Genomic DNA, 12658 nt, shown 5'->3' with positions numbered 1-12658 from the left:
TTTTTTAAAGCAAAGGGTTGTCTCACACCAAATATTGACTTTGTTTCATTTATTATGGTTAACTGCTGTTTTATAGCATTTGTAATGTTGAAACATTTAATTTCATTATTTTTAAAGTCATTTTTGGTCTACAGCATTTCTTTACATGTCCCTAAGACTTTTGCACAGTACTCTCTCTGTGTGTGTGTGTGTGTGTGTGTGTGTGTGTGTGTGTGTGTGTGTGTGTTATACTATCTATCTATCTATCTATCTATCTATCTATCTATCTATCTATCTATCTATCTATCTATCTATCTATCTATCTATCTATCTATCTAAAATGGCATATAAGCAGCAGTATAAATTGCAGTATGTAATTATTCAGTGTAGCCAAACACAGTAAGGTGCAGAGTGAGAGTCCAAGTCTGGGTCAGGCCTCCAGCAGAGCTTTTACAGCCCTGGGGAAGAAGCTATTTTGGTGTCTTGCTGTTTGTGACTTTATGACCCTATGCCTGCCAGAGGAAAGGGTGTCAAAAAGACACTGTCCGGGGTGAGTGCAGCCAGTCCTAATCTTTGTGGCTCTGTTTCTCAGCCTGGCAGAGTAGATCTGTTCCAGGGATTGGAGAGGGGTACCAATGATTTTAGATGCAGTCCTGATGATCCACTGCAGATCTTTCCTCTCCTCTGAGGTGCAGCTGGAGAACCACACTATGCATCCATAGCTCAGAACACTTTGTATGGTGCACTGGTAGAAGTTGGTGAGGAGCTTCTGTGAGAGCCCAGTTTTCCTCAGGGATCTCATGAAGAAGAGTCTCTGCTGGGCTTTCTTCACCACCTCTCTGGTGTTCACTCCCCATGCCAGGTCCTCTGAGACGTGAACACCGAGGTACTTGAAGCTCCCCACCTGTTCCACCTCCTCTCCAGAGATCACCAGGCTGGCATTTGTTTTATGTGGTTGTTTTCTGAAGTCAATGACAAGCTCCTTTGTTTTGTTGGTGTTGAGGAGCAAGTCATTGATCTGACACCAAGATGTGAGGGCCTGAACATCCTCTCTGTAGGCTGCCTCATCACTGTTGGTTATCAACCCCACCACAGCTGTGTCATCTGCAAACTTGTATATTTGGTTTGAGTTATGAATGGGAGAACAGTCCTGTGTGAAGAGTGAATAAAGGAGTGGACTAAGAACACAACCTTGGGGCCACTCAAGCAGGTTTTCTTCCAGAATTGCCCTGTATTTAGTGCCGTCCATCTTTCCTTCAATCCTGACCAGCTTTCCTGTCCCTGCAGTTGAAAAACATCCCCACAGCATGATGCTGCCACCACCATGCTTCATTGTAGGGATGGTGTTCTCAGGGTGTTGGGTTTGCGCCACACATGGCATTTCCCATGATAGCCAAAAAGTTCAATTTTTGTCTCATTTGACCAGAGAATCTTCTTCCATGTGTTTCGGGAGTCTGCCACATGCTGTTGGGCAAACTCTAAAAGTGATTTTTTTAAGCAATGACTTTTTTTTCTGGCCACTCTTCCATTAAGCCCTGTTCTGTGAGTGTATGGCTTAAAGTGGTCTTATGGACAGGTACTCCCATCTCCACTGTGGATCTTTGCAGCTCCTTCAGCATTATCATTGGTGCCTTTGTTGCATCTCTGATTAATGCCCTCCTTGCCTAGTCTGTGAGTTTTGGTGGGCGGCCTTCTCTTGTCAGGTTTGTAGTGGTGCCATATGGCGCTCCCTGGGATATTCAAAGTTTGGGATATTTTTTATAACCCAAGCCTGATCTATACTTCTCCACAACTTTGTCTCTGACCTGTTTGGAGTGCTCCTTGGTTTTTATGTTGCTTGCTTAGTAGTATTTCAGAGTCAGGGTCCTTCCAGAACAGGTTGATTTATATAGACATCATGTGACAGATCATGTGACACTTTGATTGCACACAGGTGGATCTTAATCAACTAATTATGTGACTTATGAAGTGAATTGGTTGGACCAGCTCTTATTTAGGGGTTTCATACGAAAGGGGGTGAATACTTGTGCACACTCCAGATTTCTGTTTTTTTAATCTTAATTATTGTTTGTCTCATCTCATCTCATTATCTCTAGCCACTTTATCCTTCTACAGGGTCGCAGGCAAGCTGGAGCCTATCCCAGCTGACTACGGGCGAAAGGTGGAGTACACCCTGGACAAGTCGCCAGGTCATCACAGGGCTGACACATAGACACAGACAACCATTCACACTCACATTCACACTTACGGTCAATTTAGAGTCACCAGTTAACCTAACCTGCATGTCTTTGGACTGTGGGGGAAACCGGAGCACCCGGAGGAAACCCACGCGGACACGGGGAGAACATGCAAACTCTGCACAGAAAGGCCCTCGCCGGCCACGGGGCTCGAACCCAGACCTTCTTGCTGTGAGGCGACAGTGCTAACCACTACACCACCGTGCCGCCCCATTATTGTTTGTGTCACAATAAAAAAAACAATGTGCACCTTTAAAGTGGTAGGCAAGCTGTGTAAATCAAATGGCGCTAACCCTCCAAAAATCCATTTTAATTCCAGCTTGTAATGCAACAAAACAGGACAAACACCAAGGGGGATGAATACTTTTGCAAGGCACTGTATACAGTCACTTGAATGTGTAAATGTGAAAAATACACATTCAAGTCACTGTAATACAAAGCAATGCCTAAATGTAGGCTGATTTACTGTATATGCAGTATTGATATAGATTTTTCCTCAGAAAATGCATACTGTTTTGGTATGAATAAAAATATATCCTTTTGCTTGGTTTTATTAATTCATGCATATGTTCAATTTCAATTCTTGCTTTTCCTTTGTGCCTGGTTTAGCGTAGACTTTAATCAGTAGCTCTTTGCAATATTTAAATGATCATATCTCTATTCCTCTTCACATTTGTCCTCATCTAAAACTTGCTAGTGCCTCCTTCCTCATACTGCAGTTGAGTCATACTGCTGTTATTTCACTATGAAGTAAACAGGGACAGATACTCATTTCTAAAGGTCTTTTATAAAGAGGAAGTGCTCTTCTTCAATTCGCTTTTCTTTCCTTCAGGTTTGTTTGTTCGAATAGCAAAGCATCTCTCACATAAATGCTATTGCTCTCCTCTGACCTGGAATTCTAATCTTTGCAAAATCTGACCTCGCATACCCTTACAGTATTGTCTCATTGATGTTGGGCCCATAGAGTACACATTTTCTGTGCAAAATTAAATAAAAACAATATCAGTTCCAAATCAATACCAAAGTGCTGCTGAAGATAGCAGCATAATGCAATGAACTGAAAGGCCTCCCACCCACCCCAAAATCCAGATACTCAGGCATTTATTAGTAAGGTTTGTGTTTTTGACATTTCCTCATCTCTGCCTGTATTACTCACTTCGCTCTTCTGTCTGTAAGTGTACTGAGTTCATTTGCAGCTTGTACTGTTCACTTAATCATACAGAATGAAGAGGTGAGGAAATATGTCTGCTGTGGTGGAGTTCATTTGCATGCATCATTCTTTGTGTGAAGGACTGCTCACACACACACAGAGTAAAAACACTTACTGATTGGTCGGCTGCATGAGAGACAGGAAGCGCAATGGAACAGTGTGCACAACGGTGATACTTACTTCTCTACAACTTCGACCTCTGGTGAGTCCATCTTTTCCATGAATAGATTGAAAGGAAACTCAGGAGAGAGCAGGGAGGAAAAGGAAGCTGGGGAGGACAGTGAGGGCATCCCTGCCAGTCAAAGGTTGTTGGGTTTTTTGTTTTTTTTTTTCATGTGAAGCTGCCTGCATTGTTTGTTGGATTCCACTGCAGAGGAAACCAGAGGAGGAAATATGAATTCTCACAAAGCTACTGAAGCAGAAGGATGGTTGTTGGGTTGTTGTAGGTTAACCATATTGTCTGTTTATCTGTTTTCCATTGTGAGAATTGCTCACAATGTAAAACACATTTCCTAGGAAAGTAAGGCATCTGAAGAAAATATGAGTGAGGTGAAATTGTAGAAAGAGCATAGAATTTCATCTGAAATATATGTATAGTTTGGGAAAATCCTTAGTTATTAATGGTGGACTAAAATGGTCAGCAGCATTATATTGCTATTGTAGTTTTGTTCATGTTACTCTATCAAACTTAAAACCAGTGACACTGACAACTGTAATCGGAAAGGTGCAAAGAAAAAAAAGGTATTGGTCTTGACCTATTTTTGCCTTCACACTACACACCCATACATTTAGCACATTTTTGTGCCCATGTTTTCGTGTCATGGCAAAATAAATAAATAAATTTTAAAAAAAGTTTATTGACTAATTATAGTTATCTTTAAACTCTTTTGAAATTACTTTTTTTCCAGGGGAAAAATGCCCTTTTTATTTTTAGGTTCCTTGTTCTGTTAAGGAACACATCCCATTTTTCTTGTGACTATTTGGTTCCACTTTCCTTTTTTTAACAACTTAAAAACCAGCAAGTTCTTGACTTCCTCCTTATAGTTAAGCAACATATGCTGCAATAATGTTCACAGATTAAGAATAAACAACTGATACAACGTGTAGTTTTCAAAACAACATCGTCAAACAGCATATAATAGGCCTCTTTACTCATGTTCATTTTTCAAATCATGCTGAACCTGCTATTGTGTATCACATTCTCAAATTCACAAATATGGTCTGTGGCTGTGTGCTGTAACTGCAGAGGAAATGAAGAGTTCTGTACTGGAGACTCTCATTCGTAGCTTATGTATCAGGAAATTGCTGTGGCCTCTGCTCAGCAAAACATAAAAATCTGGCTGACAAACAAGGTCATAGTTCTGCTGAGATCGTATTATGCTAAAGATAATTATAATGTTTGATAAATGACTTAACATCTTCCAGAAATTGATTTCAAAGCTCCCGTGATGACAGATGAGCTATGACAGTTGAAAACAACCTTCACGCAGAAGGCCTACTGTAACAGGTTATGACTTCCGGGTTGCTACAAGAAGCACAGAAACTCTGAATAAATGCATCAGATTTGAGTGATTATAGACCTTTTCAAACAAAAGTAAAATATAGATGTAAACGGTAAAAGACTTGGTGCTTCCTGCCATCTCTGTGAGGTTGCAAGTCACAACCTATGTAAGCTGACGTCAGTCCCAAGTCAGTTTCTACAAGAGAAAAGCCAGAATGTGTACAGCTTTCCATGTTCATTTAAAATCAAATGGCCAGAGTTTGTCTATGTTGCTTGCGATGAAATGCAATAACATTGTGACTGACTTTGACTTACTAATTAGAAATAAACACAGGCAATGAAGTCAAAGCTGTGGTTCTGAGAAGAATTTTAATAGTTAAACATTTATTTTGTATAATAAATGAATTTTTGATGCAATAAGAGCACACGCCACTACTTATAGTGCATGATATAGGAGCTGTCCCACTCAATCGTTGTCATGGGGTACAATGAGGACATTATCCCTGGCTTAGGCCTGGTCTGGAACAGCCCTATTTAATCAAAATGTGGTGAAAAATCAACGTTTTGACCCAGGCGTTTTTTGCATCATGCATGGCCAGCCTGAATCCCTCAGACATTTGATTAAATGTGAACTTGTTTTGAGTACATCTTTAATGCTGTTAAGCTGAATGCTTGAATTCAGACCTAAGAACTACACACTATCAGAAATAGGGGTACAGCAGGAGTCCATTTCTGTCCCCCCTACACTGTAAACCCGAATAAGTTGAGTTTACTTAAAAAAATTGAGGAAAGTGGTTGCCTTAAAAAAATAAGTAATTATTAATGATGGCGGCACGGTGGTGTAGTGGTTAGCGCTGTCGCCTCACAGCAAGAAGGTCCTGGGTTCGAGCCCCGGGGCCGGCGAGGGCCTTTCTGTGTGGAGTTTGCATGTTCTCCCCGTGTCCGCGTGGGTTTCCTCTGGGTGCTCCGGTTTCCCCCACAGTCCAAAGACATGCAGGTTAGGTTAACTGGTGACTCTAAATTGACCGTAGGTGTGAGTGTGAATGGTTGTCTATGTGTCAGCCCTGCGATGACCTGGCGACTTGTCCAGGGTGTACCCCGCCTTTCGCCCGTAGTCAGCTGGGATAGGCTCCAGCTTGCCTGCGACCCTGTAGAAGGATAAAGCGGCTAGAGATAATGAGATGAGAATTATTAATGATTGAATTGAGTACCTTAAACTTACCAGAAGATTGTAAGTTTAAGGTACTCAATTCAATCATTAATAATTGCTTATTTTTTTTTAAGGCAACCACTTTCCTCAATTTTTTTAAGTAAACTCAACTTATTCGGGTTTACAGTGTAATATACCCCCTAGGGCTCATTATTGGATCTCAGGGTAACTATGTGCACCTCTTTAGGGTCAAAAAGATACATATATGTTCCCAAGCAGTATATAAAGGGTACAAATAAGTGCCTTAGAAGGTATGCCCCAGTGACAAGCCATTGTACCCCTAAAGGTACAGTAATGTACTTTATTCTCTGAGAGTGCACAAACACAAGTTTCATTGAAAGAAAGAGGAAAGATAAATATAGCCCGTCAGATTGAGCCTCCTTTACATCTTGCATGTGGCTTCTTTTTCATCTGCCGGAAGAATAAGTGTGACCTGAGATAGGGGCGTGAAGTTTTACATGGTACATGTTGCTAGAGGTTTAAAGACACTAGTCCATTCTAGTTCTTTCCTCCTTTTCTGTATAGGTGTGTGTGAGTGTGAGTGTAGGTATTCAGTGAATGAGTGAGTGAACACACTGGACAGAAAATGCCTGGTCCTCCACCCCCACCAGCACCCCCTCCTCCAACTTTTGCTTTGGTAAGAGACATCACAACTTTATACATTGTTCTGTCCTCTTCAAGTTGTTGCAAAGGTAAAGATATCCCTTGCAGAAAAGTTATAAGAATTTCAAATGTGAATAATCACATTTTTTTCACATGTAGTGCTTACGTTTTTGTTCTTCCACGTGATTACATATTACAACAGTATCAAGCATTTCTTGTTGTAGAGAGCCACCTAGTGTGATTGTGTTATTACTGCTCTCTGAAACTGATTGTTGTTGTTGTTTTTTAAAACAGGCGAATACTGAAAAACCATCCCTGTCCAAAACTGAGCAACATGGGAGAAATGCTTTACTCTCAGATATCAGTAAAGGCACTCGCCTGAAAAAAACTGTCACCAATGACCGCAGTGCTCCGGTATTTGATAGTAAGTAACTTAAATTTCAAAACGCAATTCTTCTACTATACTTCAACAATAACTACTGTATAGCTCACTGGTATATTAAAAGCAATAACAGTATGTTTTTTTCCCAAATAAAACTCTTTTACAGAGCCCAAAGGGGGTGGGGCTTCTGGTGGAGGTGGTGGTGGCTTTGGAGGCGGAGCTCCAGGTGGGCTTGGGGGACTGTTCCAGGGTGGGATGCCAAGACTAAAATCTGCAGGAGGTGGCCCTGGTAATTAACATTTAAATAAATAAATACTCAAAATGTGTTAAATTAAATATTTTGCTGTCTACTATTTGAGTTAACATTTATATATCTTTAAACAGCAAGGCCACCCACCGGTGAGAGATTCCCAGCACCAAGTAGAGGAGCTCCTCCTCAACTCCCTAATACTCCTTCTGGTCGATCGAACTTCATCAGGGGTGGTGCTCCACCTATGCCTTCCTCTACATCTGCCCCTCCACAGAGTTCACATACTGGTGTCTCTCCCCCTTTACCAGGAGGTCGATTCCCAAGCTCCCCTTCTGCACCACCAACCCTGCCAGGCCGGCGCCCCAGCTTTCCTGCAAATCCTGCTCCCCCTGGCCGCCAAACAACTTTACCACCACCACCTGTGCCTTCTAGTGCCCGACCATCTCCTAGCAAATTTTCCTCTGGATCCTCCCATGATTTTCCCCCTCCACCACCAGTAGGAGGTAACAGGTCATCTTTACCACCACCTCCTGTTCCTTCTAGTGCCCGGCCAAATTTTTCCACAGGCATCACAGATGATTTCCCCCCTCCTCCACCAACCACAGGAGGACATAGGGCATCATTTTCATTACCTCCAGTTCCCCCTAGTAGCCAACCTCCACTCCCGACACCTCCTTCTGTGTCAGATGATTTTCCTCCTCCTCCACCACCCATGGGAGGACGTAGATCAACATTTTCTGGTGATGGGTCTTCACTGCCAGCACCACCCCCACCAGGAAGTAAACCAGGACCAAGATCTACGGGTAGTGCACCACCACCACTCCCTTCAGGAAGAGGAGACTTGCCACCGCTACCCCCTACACCAGCAAAGGAACCGACCAGTACAGCTCCACAGAGAAATTCTTTTAGTAACCCACCACCTGGGCCACGACCTGGGGGATTTACCCCACCACCACCTCCACCCAGTTCAAGACCACCACAAGGAGGAAGATCCCCATCTATACGATCTAGTACGACCTTAGTCAAGTCTATCTATCTATCTATCTATCTATCTATCTATCTATCTATCTATCTATCTATCTATCTATCTATCTATCTATCTATCTTGCTAGCTAGCTATATTTGCCATTTCTGTAATATTTCACCATGTGGTTCAATATATGACAGTTGGCTCTCTTGTTATAGGTCCTCTTCCCCCTCCCCCTCCAGGGGACAGCAGAGTAGGTACTCCACCTGCACCTCCTCCTAATCACCCTAGTGGTAGTCGAGGAGCTAGCAGACCTCCCCTTCCTCCGGATAGGCCTGGGGCAGGAGGGTTCCCTCCTCCGCCTCCCCCGTCCATGGGCAATGGCTACCAGAGCTCACCTCAAAACAGCACAGGTATGGATTTATTCACAATTTAGGAAGTTTAAGGGTAAAGTCAGGGATTCTGGTTAGTCAGTAGTTAGCTAGTGTTAACTTTGTTGAAATGTAAAATTCAAACACATACGTTGATTTTCATTTCAGTGGTCCTGCCAAAACCATATCCTCAAATTACACACAAATGAGCTGTCTAGGTTAGAACACTTGAATTCTAGTAGAAGAGGGGGAGTTTTATGGATTGACAGAAAACATGACTGACATGCAAGTAGAAATGGCTCCTTGGCCTGATTGGTTAGATGTTGGTGTTCAGCATAATTTGTTTTTACTCATATTTTCAGAGCATGGGTTGCTGAACTGACTAGATTATTGTAAATTCTAAACACATTTTGATAGCTGCCATCCTGTGAAAAAACTCCAAATATTGCAAAAGTGTTCTGGCTAATAAAACAAGGATGTTATTAGCACACTGAAGCTCAGCTAATAGAAAGGTATTAATAGACAATTTTAGCTGATGATAAACCAGAGTTAAATAAAGAAGTGCTCTCATGATGTATGGCTGTTAAGGATGATCTTAAACCTCCTTCCCTCTGTGAAACCACAGTGAGTAAGAAAGCCTTTAAACCACCGAATACCATGGAAGGCCCAATCTTTTATGTCATATAATTTAGTGGATTTATGCTGCATTTTGTGTGTTTATGTACAGTGTTAGGGTTTTTTTTCTTTCTCTTTTCTTTTTTAAGCAACGGCCTAAAAGGAAAACAGTAAAAATGCTAAGTCTGAGTTAGTTGTCTGTCCAGACTTGCTAAGCTCCTGTTTTAGTGCTAGACTCCATTAGGCAAATACTGTATGTCAGAATTCCTCTTTATGTCCCCATTTACAAGAATTAATCTCATCTTGACTTATTATGCATACTGTTTCTCTACACTGCCTTCATACGGTTTGGTTGTGATACTAAATATCTGTGGCACAGCTGGACAATGACTGGATGTGCCACAGACAGGACATTATCCCAAGATAGGATTAAGTGTTAAGTCAAGTTTATTTGTATAGTGCTTTTAACAACAGACACTATCGCAAAGCAGCTTTACAGAAAATTAAAATTTTAAACATATGAGCTAATTTTATCCCTGATAAATTGATTTATCCCTGATGAGCAAGCCTGAGGTGATGGTGGCAAGGAAACCCCCCCTCAGACGACATAAGGAAGAAACCTTGAGAGGAACCAGACTCAAAGGGGAACCCATTCACATATGGGTGACAACAGACAGAGTGATTATAAATCATTTGCTTCTATAACTGTGTCATATATAGTCACAAAGTACAACTGTGTAAACAGGAAGCCTATTTTGTTGAAGTTATCAACTGTTCATTGATGGAGACTTGAGTGCAAGACTGTACTGTACATGACAACTACAGTCCTAAAGTTATCATGGCGACTATAGTCCTCAGCCATCTTAGCAATACTGTAAGTGTACAGAGTCATCTTCTAGTGTGTCTTTCGACTGTCCATATGGGGCCGTCCTCCATAGGAGCAAGTGTCCCAAAATTTGTGTGACAGACCTTACATCTGTCTGGAAAATCACTAACTGAGACATACTTTAAAAGTGGATTCATACATTATGCACTCCTGTTAATAATTAATTGATCATGTGGCTGAAAAACACAGAACTAAATGCCTTTTTATTAAACCTGTACATTGGATTAGTTGTAGCAAAATACAGGATCGTAACATTTTATTGTAGACAAAATTTGCCCTCAATTTTATAGACAACTTGATGCTACCGATATTTTTTGCATAAAAAATAACTTAAAATGTTATAAACCAAAATTATGGGCAGAACGGTGGTGTAGTGGTTAGCACGGTCGCCTCACAACAAGAAGGTTCTGGGTTCGAGCCCAGTGGCTGGCGGGGGCCTTTCTGTGTGGAGTTTGCATGTTGTCTGCGTGGGTTTCCCCGACAGTCCAAAAACATGGGATGGCCTTGGGCTGAGGTGCCCTTGAGCGAGGCACCTAACTCCCAACTGCTCCCTGGGCGCTCTTAGCATGGCTGCCCACTGCTCTGGGTATATGTGTGTTCACTGCTTCAGTTGGGTTAAATGCAGAGAGTAATTTCACAAGTGCGTGACGAATAAAGTTGTGCTTTCTTTCTTTAATCCCAAAGAGTGAGTTAATAATCATCAGAGATTATTAATATGGTTATATTAGGGGTCACCAATCTTATCTGCAAAGGGCTGTGTGGCTGCGTGTGTTCATTTAAATAAAGCAAGAGCTTAAGTAATGACTTGATCTGGTCTTCTTATGAATATTAGATGTGGATTGGGTTGAATTTAAAAGCATCAGCACCACTATCGTGTTGTTGTTAACACTCGTATTTGGCTCTGATAGTAAAACCACAAAGTTCTCCTTTTTAGATGAATGGGAGATAAGGTTTTCCTTCCATGCAATTTCTGAGCTGCCCCCACCTGAGCCTTACATTTCCATCTCGAAGACATATCCCAGCAAGGCTGGTAAGAATGATGGCAAAGGTGAGGAACATTATATTTGGTTTATCAGTAAATGTAAATGTGGGCATTCCAATGAAACTGTTACAAACGTATTCAGAATGCATTACTATGAAACCTTGTGTTTTTCCCTGCAGGATCATTACCGAGGGACAGAGGAGCTCCTCCACTGCCTCCGATACCCAGATAAAGATAAACAAACTCAGTCGTGCCACTGATGTATTACCATTCATTTCTTAAGAACAGCCTCAAATGTCTTTTTCTGAATGTTGCTGGGAGTTTTTAATACTCTCTCTCTCTCTCTCTCTCTCTCTCTCTCTCTCTCTCTCTCTCACTCACTCACTCACTCACTCACACACACACACACACACACACACACACACACACACACACACACACAAATAAATGTGTTAAACATTACATATTAATAATGTATACACATTAATAATACTGATAATACTTATGGAGGCATATCACAGTGCAATGTATTCAAATTATATTTCAAAAGGTAGTTATCTGCCTACATTTCTTTTCACTTCCTTTTTTGGAATATATTGCATTTTTAATAAAGACAAACACAAATGGAGATGGAAAATATTTTATGTTCTACTGTTCTTTCTGAGAAGGCTAAAATAAAACATGTTTTATAAGAGATGTTGGCTGAATGGTGTAGTGAATTAAATTAGAATGAAGTGAACATGTAATCAGCAAAAGTAAACTTTGAACTGTGGGGACTATATGATAGAACAAATCTTACAGAGTAGAACATTCTGTGCAAGGTGTAACCCCGAATCAGAAAAAGTTGGCATGGCATGTTCAAGTTGAAATTAAAAATGAAAATTATTTGTAAATAATATTTAATCTTTATTGTTCTCAAACAATACAACAGCACATTATTTGATATTTTATTTAATCAATTTTATTGTTGTTGTGCTTTAATAATTGTGTGCAGAATGTGGTTTTGCATTGTCTTGTTGAAATATCCCTGGAAAAGATGTCGTCTTGAAGGCAGCGTACGTTGCTCCAAAATCTCAGTGTACTTTTCTTAAAGTTGCTGTCACAGAAGTGTAAGTTTCCTTTATCAAGGGCACTGATATGACCCCATACCATGACAGACCCTAACTTTAGGACTTTTACTGGTAACAGTCTGGATGGTTCTTTTCATCTTTGGTCCAGAACACATGGCATCCATTTCTTATAAAAAAAAATAAATACCTGGAATGCTGATTCGTCTCACCATAATACGGTAGCATTGTGTGATGGTCCATCCCAGATGCATCCAAGCCCAGAGGAGTCAACGGAGCTTCTGGACACAGTTAAAAAGGCTTCCTTTTTCCATAGTAAAGTTTTAACTTGCATTTGTGGATGTAGTTCTGTATTTTAGTGCTTGACAAAGGTTTACCAATGTAATCCTGAGCCCATG

General features: G+C 41.1%; 1 protein-coding gene across 2 annotated transcripts; it reads left to right on the top strand.

Annotated features, from left to right (window-relative positions):
- Positions 1-3451: 3451 nt before the first annotated feature.
- wipf1a (WAS/WASL interacting protein family, member 1a) lies at positions 3452-11889 on the top strand. 2 transcript variants are annotated; one of them, XM_060930033.1, is made up of 8 exons: positions 3452-3628; positions 6663-6774; positions 7035-7164; positions 7289-7411; positions 7507-8382; positions 8558-8752; positions 11146-11259; positions 11373-11889. In XM_060930033.1, the coding sequence occupies exons 2-8, from the start codon at positions 6724-6726 to the stop codon at positions 11423-11425; spliced, it is 1542 nt and encodes a 513-aa protein (XP_060786016.1). In that variant the 5' UTR covers positions 3452-3628; positions 6663-6723; the 3' UTR covers positions 11426-11889. The 2 variants fall into 2 exon arrangements, with proteins under 2 accessions (XP_060786016.1, XP_060786017.1); XM_060930034.1 differs by lacking the exon at positions 3452-3628 and adding an exon at positions 3648-4167.
- The last annotated feature ends 769 nt before the right edge of the window (positions 11890-12658 follow it).

The sequence above is a fragment of the Neoarius graeffei genome, chromosome 9 (genome assembly GCF_027579695.1).
Source record: "Neoarius graeffei isolate fNeoGra1 chromosome 9, fNeoGra1.pri, whole genome shotgun sequence".
Lineage (NCBI taxonomy): Eukaryota > Metazoa > Chordata > Actinopteri > Siluriformes > Ariidae > Neoarius > Neoarius graeffei.
Note: the sequence above shows the minus strand (reverse complement) of the source record. Positions and strands in the feature narration are given on the sequence as shown.

Coding starts and splice junctions, on each gene's coding strand:
- wipf1a (XM_060930033.1), top strand. CDS start 6,724: ATGCCTGGTCCTCCACCCCCACCAGCACCCCCTCCTCCAACTTTTGCT. Junction 7,165..7,288: donor CAGTGCTCCGGTATTTGATA/GTAAGTAACTTA, acceptor ACTCTTTTACAG/AGCCCAAAGGGGGTGGGGCT. Junction 8,383..8,557: donor ATCCCCATCTATACGATCTA/GTACGACCTTAG, acceptor CTCTTGTTATAG/GTCCTCTTCCCCCTCCCCCT.